Genomic DNA, 19,983 nt, shown 5'->3' on the forward strand with positions numbered 1-19,983 from the left:
GTTACACTTCCAGGGATGGTGACTTAACCACTTCCCTGGGCAGCCTGCTCCAGTGGCAATCCTTTAGGTGAAAAAAAATTTCTAATATCCAGTCTAAACTTCCCCTGGTACAACTTGAGGCCATTTCCTCTATTACTGTTGTTTGTTGCCTGGGAGAAGAGACTGTCCCACCTGGCTACATCCTCCTTTTAGGCTTTTGTAGAGTGCTAAGGTCTCCCGAGTCTCCTGTTCTCCAGACTAAACACCCCCAGCTCCCTCAGCCACTCCTCATCGGACTTGTGCTCCAGACCCTTCCCCAGCTTTGTTGCCCTTCTCTGGACACACTCCATCACCTCAATGTTGATCTTGTAGTGAGGGGCCCAGAACTGGACACAGCACTCGAGGTGTGGCCTCACCAGTGCCAGGTACAGGGTTGATCACTGCCCTGGTCTTGCTGGCCACACTACTGCTGATACAGGCCAGGACGCCATTGGCCTTCTTGGCCACCTGGGCACTGCTGGCTCATGTTCAACAGCAGCCAATCAGCACCCCCAGGGCCTTTTCTGCTGGGCCTCTTTCCAGCCACTCTGTCTCCAGCCTGTGGAGCTGCCTGGGGTGGTTGTGACACAAATGCAGGACCTGGCACTTTGCCTTACCAACTCTCATACAGTTGGCCTTGGCCCATTGGTTCAGTCTGTCCAGATCCATCTGTAGAACCTTTCAGCAGACCAACCTTCCTGCCCGCTTGGGGGCAAACTCACTAAAAGGTGCATTTGATCCCCTACCCAAGATAATTGATATTGGATAGGTCTGGACTCAATACTGAGCCCTGAGAAAAACCCCTTGTGATGGCCACCAGCTGGATTTAATTCCATTCCCCACAAGAAGAGTGTTTTGGCCCAAATTTAGCCAGCTGCTCAATTTGATGGATTTTGCAAAGCTTTTCTCAAAGTAACCTGTCTCTGCTATGCAGATTTCCTCCGAGCCACAGCAAGATCTTTCACGCAATAGCACTGCCCTGGCACTAGTCAGTGGAAACTGTCTGCAGAGAAATTGTCCCTTTCGTGCTCTTAGTTCCAACTCAACTCCAGGAGAAATTGGTGGAGGGCAGGAGGAGAGCAGGGAACAACCTGATTCAGATATGCAGAGAGGGTGGGCAGGTGGGACAACCTGCCAGGTGTGAAAGAATTGGTGATGTGTGGGTTGTGCGCACATGGCTGTACACTCACCTATGCAGGGAAAAGCTCACCTGAGCCATATATTGCAGGGGGGCCTGGTGGTCCAGGTGGTCCAGGTGGGCCAGGAGGTCCAATTTTTCCATAACCTGGTAAGCCAGGCAGGCCAGGTAACCCTGGAGGTCCTCTGGGTCCGACAACTGAGTCCCCTTTTGGTCCCTGCCAGTGATGAAAAGTATTTCCTTGAATGTATTGGTTTCACTGCTGCAGGGCCATCATTTCTGGTGGCAACATTTACCAAATGCCTGCCATTACACTGCCATTTAGACGTGAGTCTGTAATTTTCTCCAAGGAGGCATGGGTATAATGGAAAAGGAAAATTTAACCACATATTGAATTAAAGTCAAGGATTTAAATTTCAGAAAGCTTTCTGAAAATTCTCATACCTATCCCTGAGCAGCTGATAGCTGCAAAACTCTCAACAGTGCTCTCAAAGTCCTGGATCTCTACTCTGCTCACGCTGAGACTGCTTGCTTTGATGGGCTCAGAGAGTTTGTGGAAAACTTTAATGTGAAATGTGTCTGTGCAGGGTGTACACCTCATGACGAGTGCTGTCTTCTCCCTCCTGTGATCACGTTAGCCCTTAACCTCTCCAGCTGCCAGACTTGCAGAATAAAAAGGCTCCAACTCTCTTCATTTCCAGTTTAGCAGCGTGTCCTCAGCCTGACTGAGGAGGGCTTGTGCTCCCCATGCTCACACCATCCTTCAGACATGGAACATTGGACCTTGGAGCTCAGCTGTGCTGTTCAGCTCCTTCTTGCCAGTAGAACAGTTTCTGAACAGGGACATGGTTCTCAGCAATGTGGAATAGAACCAGGGGGATTTTTGAGGGTGGTCTTGCTAACCTGACACTTCATCCTCAGCTGTGGCCCACTCATTCATGGTTCTTGACACAGAAATGGCAATACAGGAATGCAATGCACATATTTGTTGCCAGATGTCAGGGATAAACTTGTTTCCAAAGAATTAGTGCATTTTATTCCAAAGCAGCTGTGGTGGCAATTGCCAGAAGATAAAATTAAAAGGTAGACAGTAGAGAGTGGCTGAATTTTATAGAAATGATCCAGATGGTTACACACTGGTCTCTTCATTCATGTTTTTGGATTACTAGGAAAATAGGATTAATTATTTAGATGGCCAGTAACTTTCAAGTCAGCCTCTGACTAACTTTATATGGCCTATTTTGGTATTTACGGGGGCGCAAGTAGTAGCATCACAAACTATATAAGATGCTTTGATTTGTAATGCTATTAATAGAATGGTCTACATACCAGTGTAGATATATGAGACAGCTGAGCACAACATTACATCAGTATTTCATAGCAGAGCAATTCTATGCACAACAGTGAAGTGTCCATGTTTATGCTCAATGCAGTTCTCTCCTATTCACCTAATGCTTAACATGTAAGTTTTTATATAGTTCCTAGCAATCCTGATGTTTGTCTCTTTTTAGTGTCTTCTAAATTAATTCTAAGTGGGTAGTGACAAATATTCCCATTCTACAACTTGCATGACTCACAATTAATCCCGGTCTTCCCGGTGGTCCAGGAGGTCCTGTTAGAAAAAACCCGCCATTTGGTTCTCCCTTTTCTCCTTTTACACCAGTGACTCCATTGTCTCCTTTTTCACCCTTCGAAGAAAATACATTTTAAAACGTTGAGCTGAAGTGAAATGAGAACACAATGCACTGAACTTTTAAATTTACATGAAATCTCTGAGTTTGATAAAGAAAACACCTGCTTGAAATGTTTTTAACATCACTTTCTTCTTCTGTGATATGGGATGAAAAAGGAATGCTTTCTCTATTGAGGCTGCAAGGCTCTCTCAGGGCAAAGGCTAGGGGAGGTGTGATTAGGTGGAGGCAGAGAAAATGCCTCTGTTGCTGTTTCCTGCTATTCTGCCCAGCAAAACCTTGTTCAGCGCTGTAGCTGGAGGCAAAGAGAGAGTTGGAGGGAGCATAAAAGCCTGGCTTTGTGCTTTCCTCCATCACCAAGGAAAAAGCAAAGCAAGATTGTCATCGATTGGGCAGCTATTTGAAAGTATGCGAAAAAATGAACAGAGCAGGATGGGGATGTGTACCAAGATAACAGAAGGGACACCACACAGAACTGTAGACACTTTTAACTGCATGTCTTCTGCTCTGCATCACTGATTATCAGTTAGTTTGGGAAGCAGAGCAATAGGTAAGAAGAAACATTTACGTACTATATTATTATCTGTCTGTGCAAGATGAGCCACAGCATTTATACATTCCTCCTCACATTATTTTTTTCTGTTTGTCTGCTTTTTCCCCCCTTCAATTTTTCTTTTTTTTTTGGTCTACCTTTTTCATGTTTCTGAGAAATAAACCTGTGGATAGAAGAGGCAAAGGGCAAAGCAAGAATGGCAGGTATCTGCAGAGAGCCAGAGGACTTTTAGTCTTTTAGATTCCCAGTAAACATGACTCAAAAGGTTTCTTTATGCCAGGCCTTTTTGGGGAATTGAAGGACTAGACGAAAAATGAGTTCTTGACAGCTAAATCTGTAAAGCTACAGACATTACATTATAAGGTCGAAGAAACCATATCAGCTTTGCTGATACACAGGACACTTTATGCCATCAGAATAACTTGGGTGTACTCTGCCAAGCAGAAACAAAATCCGAAAACCAGGCAGCTCTAAGAGTCCTTCCAAGACTCTATCAGCACAACACTTTTGGTAGCATCTTTCAAGGAGAACTTGATTCAATTTTTTTTCAGTTTTTCTACTGATAAAGAGTCTTATTCACTCAAAAACATTTAAAATAATATTAGATTGTTATTATTTATTGTCACTTGAAGTGGTCAAGAGAATAATGGAACAGAGAGAGACCAAACAAATCAAAGTATGGGTATACTTCATTGTAAGAGCTTCCAGGAAAAGTAGTTTCCATAATTTAATTTCATTCAGTGTGCTTAAAAGATAAATAACATGACACGGAAGCTATTTTCACTCCCCTTTCCCCTCACCTAGTGTTCTAGAAGCCCTTTAGATAATGGATGTCTTTTACCTGAGCTGGCATGGAAACAAAAGCATTCATTTAAGGCAGATATGTTAGGTAACAGTGAATTATGACTCACTTTAATACCACTAGGAAGGTAAAAAGCCTCAGTAATAAAGTTTCTCTCAAAAGTAATCTTTATAGACCTCTGACAACTGCTATCTCTACACTTGTAAAAAACTTGCCTATGCAGCTGGAGTTCAAGAAATTAATGTAACTTGTATTTGCTGATGCTCTTATATTTGCGTATTTCACCATGTTGCATAGGTTTGTGCTTAATTTATAGCAAAGTACACTTTAAAAAAAGCTTAACAGAACTCAGACACAAATGGGATATAATTACCTTTATGCTATTAATAAAGTGGCTGAAATATGATGGAGGCAGAGGTGGACCTGAAAAATGAAGAAAATACAGTAAAGCACAATAATTATCTGTAATTTTCCTTTTAAAAGCACTGCTGAGGGTATTACTGGTTTAGGAGTTTAAAGGAAAACTATTTACAATAATGGCATTAACCTTTAGATCAAACAGATACATTTAGTTTGGCTTCCTAACAAAGCAAGACTTACACATCCTATCTTGTCTGTGCCCTATCTTGTCTGTCACTCCTCCACCTTAATAACTTCTGAATTTGATTGGGATTTCAGAAAAATTAGAAGCAAAGAAGGCTCAAATAGGAAAAATTCCCAGTTTTCTGAAAACATAGCAGCTGGGAAGAGGGGTGAAAGAGAAGCATCCAAGTTAACGCCTTTGATGGAAGCCATGGTAAAAGAGAAGCTTTTCATATGTTTTACTGGTAGTGGGGTGATCCATCAGTAGATGTGTGATCTTTCTTGCAAAGACAGTGCCAGAGCTAACAAGAGAAAAAGAGAAAAGTGTTGCTGCTGTGCTGCCAATTGTATAATAACTCTTCCTTGACATTTTTCTGCCATGAAAACCAACATCAGATTCAATTGTTACACCACCTGCGTTGTCTGCCAATGTTGGTCAGCCAAAGCCATCAAGCCAGCATAAAAGGTTCAAAAAGCCTTCAAATACTATCTGCTTGGTACACATTTGGGAAAAAAACTATTTTTCAGCTTCCCATAACAGTTCAATGCATTTCCTTCAATTGTGTTTTGATTAATTTTTGAGAACTTTGGGCCCAACCCTCCACCAGATATAGGGCTCATTTCCCAGTGTACCACCTCAGATAAAATTAAATCAAGCAGATGTTGTAGGACAGAAATGTATTCTCATTATGGCACATATTTGGATTTTATTCCAACCCTACCAATTACAGCTTGCAGCAGTCATCTCCTTGATCCTTGTGAGGGGAAGGGAATGGACAGCTGGAATGGAATGTCGGGTGTTCTTCTCAGATGTTGCTTAGTATTAACCTCTGCACTGAGGACTATCTGAGGCCTTTCTAGAATGACCAGCAAGTGGTCCAGGTCTGAATAAGGTACATGTAGCCCAGGTCTGCTGAGTTTGCTCTCACATGTTTTGTTCTGGCTTCATATTTTTGCATGTTATCAATTAATAGACCCTGCTTATAAGGTTGGAGAGGTGACATTTTGTGAGAAACAAAAATAAATCCACTATATGGACAAATACCATGGTTCAGAAAGCTTTTCTGGTTGCTGGAACTCAACAGATATAGAGGAAAGAATTTCAGCCGCCTGCCCCTTAGAAAAGCTTTTTTGAAAAATTCCTGTACTTTAATTATGCAACTACTGGCTTGTAAATTTTCCCCGTCAGTGGTTATGCAGACACCTGTGAGAACTAGAGAACTGATTTGTATGAAAGACTATTTTAGCAACTACATCATTAAGCAAAAAACCAAACAGGAATTTTTTTAGAGCAGCAACAGAATTGGTCTTAGTCAACATGCTTCAACTTCACAAAACGTTGGAGCCAGTCAATCTATTGGATTTTCTTGGCAAATGAATGAATCGCTGTTATTTTAGTAGAAAAGTGAATTGAGTTTTCTGTTTAACCAGAATTCTTGCATTATTTTTGCCATCCTAGCTGCAGTTTTACAGCAAAATCATAAGCACAATCCTCTCATAATCTTCTCCTTATGAAGCACCTGAAATCAACTGATATAGGCAAGAAAATACTTCTAAGATACTAATTTACATTCAATACAGAACCTGAAAAGGCACAGAGAGGCTTGTGGTGGATAAGCCAGCACAGAAGAGAAAATTTTCTTCGTTTCTGTTTAGGAATGTTTCTTGCTTCTTCTTTTGACAAGTTTATTGATGACTGGAAATGGCTAATGGCTTATTTTAAGGTGTTGTGTCAGAATAAAAATTAATGAGGACAAGACAGGAAAATTGATTTTATTACAACAAACAGATGTTGTCTTCGAAATAACCAAGATACCATCTACAGTCAACAGAACTATGTCTTTGGAACAAAGACAGAAATATCCATGTAGATACAGTGAGGAGTTAATATAGTTATTATATGGGGATTATATAGTTATTATCAATGCATTAAAGCAAAATTATTATAAATATGTTATAGCAACTGTCATACACGAAATCCCTATTTGTGCTTGGTCTTTGCATATTAAGTGCTTTAATTAATTAATTTCGAGTTAAATATTTTTAAATTGAATCTTAAAATTAACCCATCAGCCCAGGTACAAAAACCAAGTTCCATTATCAGTGTTTTCAATTGTTCAAAGTGGTTTATTAAGAAAGTTGCATCCTTCCCAGTTAAAAATTCCCCAGTTAAAAATCCCCAACTTAATGCTCTCCTTTCAAACTTCAAACCACCTGTACACCATAAGAGTTACCTTTCCTGTGTTTACTGTATACTTTTACAAGTGTTTTAAGATGCGTTGGATGTATTTTAATACTTTTTTTTAGGTGTTTTTACTTGTTCTCTGGTTCCAAGGCCAAAAACACCAGTTCTAACAGCCAGCAGCTATTTTTAGCCACAGAGCCATTACTCTGCAGGCAAGCTCCACGGCAACCTGAATACCTGAATTTTAATGAAGGCATTTCAGCTCCCTTATCTCAACTAATACCACCCCTCTGACAACGATGAGCCATGGTGGACAGAGATGATCTATCAAAGGGAAAGCACCAATCGCTTTAAACCGAAGGGGCGGGCTGTGGGCAGACTGGGGGCGGAGCAAAGACACTATAAAAGCAACGATGCAGAGAGGCGGGGCCTCTTTTCCCTCTCTCTCTCTGCGGGCTAGCTGTGGTAGACGTCGGTGCTGGGCATTCAAAGCCTTACTCCTTTTAAGGAGCCTTTAGTAATTGTTTTACTTTTGGACCAGCCAAAAGCCAGCCCAGCACTGCAAGTTCTTTTTCTCTACCTGAGGTCTAGTGCTGTCTCAGCCAAAAGATCTCAAATCCCTGCGCTCCCAGGGCATACCATCTACTGAACCATAGGATCCCAAATTTTTATATTTTTCTAATTTCTGTAATTTTTCAATTTTTCTGTTTTCAATAAATTAATTTTTTTTAAGAGTTGTCTCATTTCTCACACAACAGTAATTCAATATACTGCATTTTCTGTTTCAAATGATTTCTGGCACTGATCAAAGCCTTATCTCAGTATATGAGATTTCAAAAAATGTACAGAAAATGAAGAGTTCGTAATCACAGTATTTTCAAACAGATGCTTACTTCTGTAACTCTTTTCAAAGAGTTTATTCACAAATACAGCAGAAAATATTAAAAATTAGTTGAACTGGAAATCATCTATTTCTATCACCTGTTAGAAGCGGGACTATCACCAACAACTGACTGCCTGAAACTCAGAATGCACAGGTGTGTTACCCTGAAATGTGAAGCACTGGATTTTAGCCCAATTGGCTCAGAAAGATTGACAACAAAATGATATCTCAGGAACTGCTCATGATATCCTTCTAAAATGTCAAAAAATATCGGACCAGCCACTTACATTTCAATATCTATTCTTGTACTTAACACATTCCTAATGCTCACAAATGTGCAGGCTGTCTTTTCAGAAGTCATTTTGGATAATATTCTGGGCTTTGCTGTTCTGTGTGTTAGTTCATCAAGGAACACAGGCGTAAATCTTTAGGCAGGTAAGGCTGCAGAGATAAATATCCAAGTATCTTGCTGAATTGCTTTTGAAGTTAAACATATATTCCTCCACAGGCTGCCAATGACATATCCCTAGTGTTACAGATTTAGTGTACCTGGTGGTCCTGGAGCACCTCTGTCTCCCTTTTCTCCTTTTAAGTGTACTGAACTGCGCAGTCCCCAGGAATCTCTGTTTGCTTTAGCGCCTGCCATAAAAGCATCACAAATTCATGAGGACTTGAAAACAGCAGAGACTGGAGCAGTGACAACCAAACCACTGAAAGTGGGAGCAAACTTTTCCACATGTGGGGCACATGGCTCTTGTCCCTCTATGCCTGTCTCACTCATGATCATTGAATGGCTGCCCACCTGTCCTCTCTTATCAACCCCAATGTGCGCAAGACAATCTCTCACAAGTCAATCTTTTACTCCCCTTTGCCTAACCACCCAGCCTAAGACCCTCTGAACAAACCTGTTTGGTTTTTTTTACCATTTTCCAGTGAATTTCACTGGAACAGGTGCAGAAACATTTCTTGAGTTATGACTGAGTGTTGCATACCACATCTTCTACTACCTCCAGACTCCCTTCCCTTCCCTTCCCTTCCCTTCCCTTCCCTTCCCTTCCCTTCCCTTCCCTTCCCTTCCCTTCCCTTCCCTTCCCTTCCCTTCCCTTCCCTTCCCTTCCCTTCCCTTCCCTTCCCTTCCCTTCCCTTCCCTTCCCTTCCCTTCCCTTCCCTTCCCTTCCCTTCCCTTCCCTTCCCTTCCCTTCCCTTCCCTTCCCTTCCCTTCCCTTCCCTTCCCTTCCCTTTCCCCAGTTATACAATAGCCAAGAAAAAGCAAAAAGCTCTTAAGTATGAAAACCCCAACCAAACAAAAAGAATTTATTTAAACCAAGGTACAAGAAAAGAATTACCCACCACGGTCATCAAGAACTTCTTGATTTCCAGGATAGGGAGTGTTCACCTGCAGACAAGAAATCCATTAAAAATTATCCATACATATTAAGAAATGGTAATGCATTACTTGGTGCGACTGAAAAGTCTGGCAAGTTTGCATGCTAGTAAATATTACAACAACACTCTGGGATTATCTCCAGTTTGACAGTGTCTGAGTATAGCTGATCAAGTTTTTATGAGGATTGTGCTCTCTTTAACATGCAACATGCTTTCAGCAAAAGGGTAACATCATGCATTTTGGAGGCATCAGCAAATCCTACTCTCAGTTGTGCCAGTGAAGCATCAGAAAACTCATTCTCCAAGAACAATTCTGAATTTACAACATCGTGTTTGGAAGCAGGATTTGATTTTTGACTGTGAGATAACAGCTTGTGTTTGTAATTTTTTTCATCAGACCAGGGCTATGTTATGTCTGATGTTAACCTGTGCTCCAGATGCACTGAGACCACAATGGGGAGGCAGAAGCTATTCTAGCATATTCTCTTCTGACACCTGTAACAGTGGGCATGCTACCTACCTCTATGCTGTCCTCAAATTAGGGACAATGCAGGAACTAATACATGGCACAGTGCTTGGAAACCTTGGTACCTGCTAGTACCATTTATAGGAAACTAAGCAAGTGTATGAAAAAATGGAAGTTGCTGCATCTGGCTAATCCTGTAGTACTATCCTGTAGAAGTCTTACTCACATGGATAGCTCCATTAACTTCAGAAGTTCAGTTCCCATGAGGAAAACTGGTGGGGTTCAGTCAGTAGTTCTTTATCGACATTCATTTATGTAGGCATGAACAGCAGACTTCTTATCTATAAACTCGGATAGGTTTAGAAGATTATTCACAAATGCAGGACAAATCTATCTAGCACACTCAAGTGCATGAAGAGATGTTTATAAGTACATGTTTCTATTACTTGTGCACATAAAAGTTAGTGCTATTTTTCACTGATTGCAACCTTCCAGAAAAGTGGCTATTATTATCTGAAATTCAGTGAAAATAGGCTTGTTTTGATTGAATCATTCCACAGAGAATCAGAGGAGAGTTGAGGCTGGAAGGCATCTCTGGAGATTGTCTAGCCCGAAGGACGATCAGCTACAGCAGGTTGTTCAGGGCCTCGTCCAGTCAGGTTTCAGAGGTGAGGCTGACAAATACATACATGATTATGGATGTATGTGATCAATGTACAACAATGTTATACAATGGGAGCAAGAAGATTCAAGGGAGAAATTCAAAGAGGTAAAAAAAAGATGCATAGAGGAGGTAGGCCAAAACTGTAGAAATGGCTAATTACCATAGAGTAATGACTATTTATCATTAATTCACAAAAAGATCACAAGTTGGGATACAACTTTCTTCAGCAGTAATATTAGGGTGAATATCAATACATCTAGCATAGAAGAAGTCAAGGGCTGTTTCTCTAAAATAAGTGAAAACTAACTGGAATGCAAATTGGAGAAGGCACAGTATCATTTGGAACTATACTGTTTAACAGAAAAGTAGAACCACCATCTTGAACCCTACACTATTCAGGGGTGGACTATGGCTCCCAAGGACAGAATCCTTTCCAAGTACATACCCCACAGCTTAACAGTAGGATATTGCCCTAGGGAAAATACTTCCAGGACTGAATTATGTTCACCATTCATTCTAGGATGCAATTTCTGTAATTCCTTAAACAAAAGTTGCACTAGTGTTCTGAAAATATGAAACCTATCTCCTTTCTTTTCATACTATGTGTGAAACTGCAGGTCCTTTGAAGGTAATGCAGGCTTTGTCATACTCTTTGGAAAGGAGGGTCAGATCTTCACCTGCTGCGATTCTGTGCGAACAGACTGCATTTGAGGGTCAAATAAAGAACATGATCTTTCTTTTCTGATGCATCTTTCATGCCACAACGAAACACAAAATGAATCTTATTTTGGACAGGGAAATTAAAAACAGCTAAAGACATAACAACATGGGAACTGTATTTATACATACATCTAAAAGATACGTGTACCTGTATGCATACACATTGAGGTCCCCAAAGCAACTCCTAAACTATGGAAACACAAGCTTTGAAAGGCATTAAAAATATTAGAAAGAACAAGTAATCAAAATGCTTTAAGCAAAAGCGCCTAGTGTTTCTAGTTCTGTTATATATTTTATACATGGCTGAGTTTTCATATATGGCTAAACACTTGAAAATCTGTTATCTTGAAGAACAAGTAAAACACATCCCTGGTGCAAAGCAGAAGGCAGGGGGAGAAAAGCTGCAAAGTTATGGTGTTTAGGTGTACAGCTGCTTTGGTTATGTTCTGTCATGGCCATGCATCCTAAGAGCAGATTCTCTGTGTGTGACTTACTGGCATTTTGCAATGAGGCCTGGGAGGGACTGGGAAAACTGTCTATTGAAAACAGGAGGGAAATTACTTTAATGAGCATAGGTATGATAGAGCAGGTAACGCATCATATGGATCTAACAGTCATGATGGAGCTAAGCCTGGAAACAAAAGCAGCACCTCCCTAGCACAGAGCCCAGCTTGCTGCCAGGTCTGCCATCATGTCCCTCTCTGTGGGGCTATGGGGGCAAAACTCTTCCATGACAGTGGCTTTGGTTAAGAGGTCTTTTTCTCTGCACGCAAGCAAGTTTACCCACTGTGAACTGTGTTGACTGAAACAAGTTTTGTTGTTTCCCTTTGCAAACTGTTTCTGGAGCAGCACATTTCTGCTACAAACCAGTCACTGATCCCCAGTGGTACTTACTCCTTTGATATAAAGTATACGTCCTGGAGGCCCAGGGGGCCCTGGGGGCCCAGGCAAGCCAGGAAGGCCCTGGTAAGAGAAAGTGAAAGAAGGAAGATATTAGACAAAAAATAAACCCCAGTCCCAAACTGGAACTGCAAATTGAAACTGAAGTAAAGACAGTGGATCTCTCATCCAAGGAAAATTAGGTATTCTACACTGATCTAGAACTCTCAAGACTGCTAAAATTCATAAATTTTCAAGTGCCAGTAAGATACGTACATGCTAATTAGCAACCCGAAGGAACCCTGCTAGACTGGAGGCGTGACTGCCTTTTACAAAAAATGTATGTCAGCTCTTTACTGTGTAATTTGAAAACTTGGCACAAGACCATGTTCACCTTTCAGTCCACATCAATACAACTTTCTGTGAGGTGACATATGTCATCTCATGAATAATTAGAGATACATTAGATTTTATCTTCCCTGAGCACTCCAGGAAAGACTACTAGAATATGTAGCCTCTTTTGTTTGCTTGTTTGCTCTAACCTGTCAGCCTGATGTACTTCATCTAGTTACACTTGCTACAATAGTTTCTGTGTGGTTAGGACAGACAATCCAGAAAATGAACTTCAATATTGTTTGGAAATATGGAGGAAAGGAAAGTCTACTCTAATATATTCTGTTGGTGGGTAGTCAACTTTTCTGTCATTTTCTTCTAATTAGAATTTGTCTAATTTGTCTGTTTTCACTTTCCAGGAACTATATTTCTATTTATACCTTCTTCTAGAGGTGCAAGCCATATTCAGTATCTGCTCTTTTTTTCTGTGGAGATACCTAAATACTTACCAGTTCTGTGAAGATACTTAGCAACTCTCAGTCTCCCTGCTACTCAAATAAAGCAACATCATCTCACTTATATTTATTGTCTAGATAGACAAGACACTTGTGCCTTGCAGTTTGTGTGCCATATTTTTTTTCTTTTGAAGAAAGTAGAACCAGAGGCTTCCTACAACAGAATCCATTTACAACAAGTGCCCTACTGAAATACAGTGATACTGACTTTATGCTAACACAGTAACATACCCTTGTATTTTTTTTTCAGCATTATCTCTGATGCAGATGAAATAACGTTAGCTGCTGTTGTGGCATGGGTACCAATTTTCTAGCACAGAATGTCCCATGACATCAGAACAACCACACAAATTACTCTGCTATTGTGAAGCTTATTGTTTATGCTCAGCAGTGTTAGTTGTTCTGTGGTCCAGGCTCAATGTTTGTCATGAGACAACTTGTCTGAAATCTTTTCATGAGAACAGACTTGCAGCAACAGGAGCTTGGTTCATCACTTGTCATTCTGCAATTACAGGTTGTAGGTGAGCATGGATATGTGATTATCTATGCAGAAGTCATTATTCTGGATACATGTACAAGGCAACTGTAGCAGGTAGCAGGTATCAGTGAGTATTTCCTTGTTAGTAAAGTAGATACCACTTCCCTGTGATATGCGCAGGGCTATTTCTGGGCTAGAAAGCTCAGAGCCTGTGGGAGTATCTTCACATCATGAGAGGTCACACTGGTGGCCTGGATCAGGAAGTCCTCGATATATATATAAAAGAACTGGAATGAAAAATCTTGTGCTATTTGAAGCTGCTATGGTAGCAGTGAATGACACACATAACTGTTACACCTGGGAGCTGACACAACTATGTGTATCTGCAAGAACTGCTCAGATGGACCCAGAAGCTGACTTTTCAATGACTGCTGCTAGATAGGAAAAGTAGCAGAAACACAATTATTTCTATATCATTTCAGGTTTTTAATCCCATCATCATTTGGAAGGAATCAATATAAGTCAGACTTCAGATTTTAATGTTTTTTTTTTCAACTAATTGAAATAAAAAATAACTTACATTAAATGCTTCACCTCGATCACCTTTCACACCTCTCAGTCCATTCAGTCCTGGACGGCCCTGAAACAAGAGAAAATAATTTAGTATGTGTCAGAAGCAAGCTTTTCTGTCTTTATCTCACTTGAGAGCATAATACATACTGGGCGTCCTGGGAAACCAAGTTCTCCTTTGAGTCCAGCAGGTCCTGTTGGTCCCTGAACAAAAAAGAATATGTGATTATGGCCCATTTTGTTGATCTATATTTGATTATTTAGAATAAGAGATATAGTTTCATATCTACATTAAAAATCAGTCTGTGATTGCCTGTAGGGACTGCATCGAACCTCCTCTCTGCTTGCCCTGCTGAGTGATCTCAGAAGCTGAGGACTGTGTGTAACAGTCAGCTCTGGTTTGGGAAAGACCACCTATCTGAAATGAAGTCTGAATTCCCAGCTCCTTGTAGGGTGTGCAATTCAAAACTGACTTACCATGTGTTGAAGAAAAATGCATCAGCCAGGAACAGAAAAGGAAGTTAGAGATGCATGCTTTGTGCATCTTGTGCATCTCCTTTTTTTTTTTTCCCCTTTTGTTCTTCTAATTATTTTTGAACCAGGCCCTGTGAGGAAATGTCTGTGAATCAGCCTAAGAATTCATAGAGTGACAGGCTTCTACTTGCCTCTTGCCAGCCTGGGTTTGTGGATTCATGGGGCTGATAGTTGAAACAGAACTGTTCCTTCTTTATACAAGTGTGACTGACTCACCAGGCCTCACAAAGTAATACCAGCCACAGCAAAAGGAGAGGACAAGCAGGCTGCCTGGGAGAGGTGGTCCAGGACTATGGATAACCTGTGATGGGGCATTTGCAAGGATGCAGCTTCTAGGCAGCCTACAAGTGATCAACAAAAAGCAGCACATCTGAGGATCTACAAACTTTCAACTGCTGTTAGCTTCCTGAAACTCAACAAAACCACAAGGGTCTAGACAACCTCTTTACGTTATATTTGTCAGCCTTTCTGGTTTCATTTCCTTTTTTTCAGTCTGCTGAAATGCTGAGATACTCCTTCTTGCATTACTTGTTAAATAATCTGTCTGTAGATCTCAGTCAGATACCACTTACATGTGACAATGGGTGTGTTTAACCCTTCACATGGTATCATTTCATTGAAAAGTGATACGTACATTCATGAAAAATTTATCTGATGAAGAAGATGAGATAATTTCTCTTAGAATGAAGCTGAAAATTCATGGATGAATTGTTGTAGTTTTTATCCTGCTGAAACTGAAGACTGGATTAGACTTGAAATTCATAAGCAGTTAACATAGGGATATAGTGATTTATAATGTCACCATTTTAGTCAGAATTTAAAGCTCATCAGAATTTAATGTCAGCTGAAGCTGCTTGAAGGTGGTAAGACTTTTACTAATCTTCTAATTTATTTCCTTCTTGAAGGTAATTTCTGCCCGTGTGATCAAAGTTAATGCCTGTGCCTCAATCAGGCAAGAGATTGCTGCTGAACTGGCAGATGTGAATTTCAATATTGTGCTCCCAAGATTTCAAAATTCAACCCACCTTTCCATGATACTACATCCAATAATGAGGTTTGAAAAAAACAGAAATCCAAAATGTTATGAAGCATTTTCCTAGTTCACTCAAAAAAAGAAATCAAAAATGTTATGAAGTATTTTCCTACTTCACTCTCTAAAACCTGAGCCTTTAAAGAATATGCAAATCTGAACTTTAATCAGCTGTGAGGACAATTAGAAACAGACTTCTTTTTTAGTTTAAAGAAAGAGCAGTGTCTGATCTCATGCTTTAACTGGGATTTCAAATAAACATTAACAGTGTGAGAGTTGACTAAGCTGAGGCCACCTTTACTATTTTTTCTAGGTGCTGGCCCAGTCTGACAGGTGTTGGTGACTCCCTGAGACAGAAGGGAGCAGTCACAGCTAGAAGTGAAAGAAGGAAGAGAGGAAGCCACAGGAGTCTTCTTACCACAAAAGGAAACTTCATTTACAACAGCACAGTAGATTTGGGCAGGCTGACACTGAGGTTCTTACTAAGTGCTCTTCTTCAGTGATATGCAGCCATTTGCTTCACCGACAGGGAACAGCACAATCCTGCATGTAAAAGGTTCTCATTTCTCCTGTGGCAGGAGCTTGGATTCTGTCTGTCTGCTTTTGCCAATAATTTTACTGGCCTCCTGACTATCCCCAGTTCTCATCTGCCAAGCTACTACTTCTCTGTAGCTCCATGTGCTCCAAGCTCTTGTGATCCTATCTTCCATCTAGCTGAAGTCTCAAAAAGGAGTGGAGCAATGACTAGGGATTTGTTTTTAAATTCTGGAAACTTGTCTATGATTTTAAGAGCAGAGAGGAACAATCAGGGTCCCCAGCTACCTGAAAGGTGTTCTTGGGCCAGAGACTTACTTAGAGCAAAGTGGAACAGAACCATTGTACTAAAACCTTTGATAAGTTACGCATCACAGTCTCTGGCCCAGCAGTCAAAGTCTGTACATTTTTGCTGCACAGGACTCACACTAACTGTGAAGGGATTTCTTTATATGGGACAACACCAAATTGTATTGCCCCATTAGCAACGATGATCAAATGAGAGTTCTGCACTAAGAAGAGAACTGGTTGAGCAAAGCCTTGAGGCAGGCTCTGTGTACCAAAATTTCCTGAAGTGTAATCATTCCCACCAGTGCTAGCAAGGATTTCCTGATCTGCATGCTGAATTGTGTGGAGCATCTCATGGCAGTACTAAATGAGATATAAAACACAGAGTTTGGGGCTGACAGGAAAAGGACGTCCACAGGATGAACAGCGATAGGACAAGAGGCAGTGAACACAAGCCAGAAAATGAAAAATTCCAAATAAATATAAGGAAAATATTTTTTACTCTGAAGTTTGTCAAATGTCTGGAATGTGCTGCCCAGAGAGGCTGTGGAATTTCTATCCTAAGAGCTGTTGAAAACTTCACTTGACAAGTTCCTGAGTTAAAGAGACCTGCTCTGGGCAGTGATGTGGACGAGATCATCTCCAAGTTCACTTTCATTCAAAGTTATTCTGTGTCAGGTTGAAGAAGTAGATCATTTTTCAAAGTTATTCTGTGTCGGGTTGAGGAGGTAGATCATTTTGCAGTCATACAAGGAGGAGCACAGGAACATCCTTTCTGGTAAGTTAGGACAGCTTCCTCCAGGTATTTTGATACACAATAGTTAAGAAAGCAGTTACTCAGCACACCCAGTTAGCCCCTTTTGAAGACTACAGAAACTGATGTAAAAATCTCCTACACACCTTGGTGTGCAGAAATATCAACACCTGCTAACATTCGCTTAGACACAACAGTGACCAGGCTACATCAAAAGCAGAAGCAAAGGTTTCTTTGGAATACTAGACGAGAAGAAATTGGTGCCCTAACACTGCTGAGTCTGGGAAACTGTTCTTATTTTATAACTAATTTCTTGTGTTTTCTTGCAACATTCTGTGTCCAGTTAAAAGTATCAGACCAAGTACTTGAAAGAAGGCCTCTAAATCCTGATTTTGGTACATGGTCTTACCCTACTGCCTGGTGTGCAGCTTTCTCAGAATCCAACACATTGGCAAATTACTGGCATTGACAGAAATTGAGCTGATGCAGTTAGTTATATTAATGTAAATCCTATAAACAGAGAATAATTTAGGTGGAAAGAGAGAGATCCTCTTGCACAACCCCTTGCTTACAAGACAATCTTGTAAGTTAGGCTTGTAGGTTAAGTCGTGCTGCTCAACACCTTGTTCCAGAATGCACCGTCTCTCTGGGCACCTATTTCTGTGTTTAACCACTTTTAACGGGATTTTTTTTCTTTATATCTAAGTGAAATTTCCCTTGCTGGAACTTGTGATCTTTGTTACTTGTCTTTTTCATGTGCACCTCTGAGAAGGACCTGACTTTGTTTTATGATTCCCTTTCAGGCTGCATCAGGGAGCAATTAGAGCTCCTCTTAGTGTTCTATCTTCAGGGCTAAACAAACCCAGTTCACTCAGAGTCATAAGTCATGTAAGTTTCTAGCTCTGATGATATTTCACTGTTGGTTTAGATAGTAACAGATACATTTGTTCTACCGGAATTTAAACTCTGCATCAAGTCAGTAGTTCACAGCACCACATATGTAACAACTACACTATTTTCTAAAGGACAGTGATCACCCTGAAGCACAAATACTCCTTATCATCCCTACTCAGAATTAATGAAAAGCTAAACCAAAGTACCTTTATATTTACTAATATCTGTAAAGCCAAAGCGAAAATAAAAAAGAAAAAAAGCCATTAATCTTTGGAATCATCTTACCATTGGTCCCACTGGTCCCACCACTCCAGCTTCACCCTGTTGAGGATGGACACAGAGAGAGCAATGACAAGGAGAATTCCTGCAATGTCTAGCAAAGGCGGCTGTTAGCAAGGCCACCAAATAATTCTGGAGGAACACAACACAGTATTAGCTCACCTTCTCCCCTTTTTTTCCTAATAATTCAGTTAAAGATCCATCAGCAGAAATGACAGCACCTGGTTCTCCCTTTTCACCCTGCAATTATCAGAGTAATTATGGTTTACAAAGCAGTTCCCAGTGAATCAGAAAAAGTCAAAGCAGCATTACTTTCGTTTGAAGCATGACGGGTTAGTCATGCTGTGATATCAAACATAAAGTGATATCAGTATGAGTAGGGTGAAGCTTGATTCTGGGGAAGAAAAGAGATGATCCTTCTTAAAACATAATAAAGTACACTAAAGATGTATAAGTATTGAGATGAATAAGTACTTATTTTTTAAAAAGGACTTAAATTGTTCTCCGTAGAGTAACTGTGTGAAATATGCTGTGTTCACAAAAGGTCTCCGCCAAACGCAGACAGGTTATTGGTGTCATCTTGTGTACTATCGGCTTAATGGTCAGCAAATCCTCCTGGAAATGCAAAATCTTGATAGAACAGTAGATGTTCGGATTTTACTATCAGGAAAGCATGAGTCATTCTCTCTATGTGCCTGGCATGATGCAACCTCATTAACTTTAGGGAAGGCCAATTCCCAGCATTCAAACTGTGACCCTCTGCATTCCTCTTCCACTACCACGAGTTATCACTTTTCAGTGCTAAATGCATGGTTCCCACTCTGGATCACTCAGCTGTAACTTTCCTCTTCCTACCTCAGGCAGCTTGCTACAACATCTTTCCCAAGATCTCATGGAAGAAATCTGGCTTGAAACTAGCAATTGCGTTGCTATTAAAATGACAGTCCAGGTTACAGACCTTTCACTGAGCTCTAACTGCTGTAACTCAGTTATTCTCAAAAGTTCTTAAATCATTGTCTTTGAAGACTCCCTGAAGATACTTTGGATACTTTGGAGTCTCCCTAAGGCTTGGTTGGCTTCATTGACTTTATCTTCTGTGAGATTTTATGGACCTGAGGTTGAATTTCATGATCCTTTAAGTAAAATGCTCCTAGGTGTCTGTACAGCTTCACTGTGGTTCCCAAACTTACTCTTGAGCACAGTGTGGTATTCACAGCGCAGAAACACTGTCAGGTACATCACTATGTTTTTGGTGGGTCCAAAATTAAACGCCTTTAAAGCTTTGAGTCCTTACCAGTGTGGACACCGGAAACAAAAGAAAACTAACCAAAAAAACAAAAGTAAAAACCTCCACAACCCAAACCAAAAAGCACCCAGAGGGTTTTAAGGTTGAGCTTGATCATTTCATGCACTCTGTAAAAGAACAGGAAATCTTATAGTAAATGGGGACTGGTATTTGTGGCCTGAGAGGTTTCCTTCTGTGTAGTGATGATACTGTTCATCTGCTACCCAATTTAAAACATAATTAACCATTTCCAATTACTTGTGAGAAAGTGAGCTCAGCTACTCGGAAAGAATAAACAGAAAGTGTTTTTGTTTTTCTTTTTGTTACCCCCAAGATATTAGATGTTCCTCTCCCCTGCTTCCTTGCAGGTGGATAAGAAGGGGAAGAAAACTGAAACAGCTGCAGTATTTACAGAAGAGCAGAGTCAGTCTTTAGTAACCTCTCAGCACTGTCATAAAATACACATTTTTTGTGAAGAAACAAAAGAAAGAATCCTAAGAAGAGAGCTCCTCAAGTCTTACA

The 19,983-nt window shown here is 40.5% G+C and overlaps 1 protein-coding gene across 3 annotated transcripts in view; it reads right to left on the reverse strand.

Annotated features, from left to right (window-relative positions):
* Positions 1 to 19,983, reverse strand: part of COL15A1 (collagen type XV alpha 1 chain) — a 116,544-nt gene that overhangs the window by 9,316 nt on the left and 87,245 nt on the right. For 2 of the 3 annotated variants that reach the window (XM_032102202.1, XM_032102194.1), the window contains 11 exons: positions 18,339 to 18,416; positions 18,183 to 18,218; positions 14,014 to 14,067; positions 13,874 to 13,933; positions 11,983 to 12,051; positions 11,583 to 11,624; positions 9,203 to 9,248; positions 8,402 to 8,491; positions 4,576 to 4,625; positions 2,734 to 2,844; positions 1,229 to 1,373 (listed from right to left, as the gene is read on the reverse strand). In XM_032102202.1, the coding sequence (XP_031958093.1) occupies positions 1,229 to 1,373; positions 2,734 to 2,844; positions 4,576 to 4,625; positions 8,402 to 8,491; positions 9,203 to 9,248; positions 11,583 to 11,624; positions 11,983 to 12,051; positions 13,874 to 13,933; positions 14,014 to 14,067; positions 18,183 to 18,218; positions 18,339 to 18,416 (781 nt within the window). The remainder of the gene's footprint in view (positions 1 to 1,228; positions 1,374 to 2,733; positions 2,845 to 4,575; positions 4,626 to 8,401; positions 8,492 to 9,202; positions 9,249 to 11,582; positions 11,625 to 11,982; positions 12,052 to 13,873; positions 13,934 to 14,013; positions 14,068 to 18,182; positions 18,219 to 18,338; positions 18,417 to 19,983) is intronic. The other variant, XM_032102213.1, reaches the window with a different exon arrangement.

The sequence above is a fragment of the Corvus moneduloides genome, chromosome 1 (assembly GCF_009650955.1).
Source record: "Corvus moneduloides isolate bCorMon1 chromosome 1, bCorMon1.pri, whole genome shotgun sequence".
In the NCBI taxonomy this organism is placed as follows: Eukaryota; Metazoa; Chordata; class Aves; order Passeriformes; family Corvidae; genus Corvus; species Corvus moneduloides.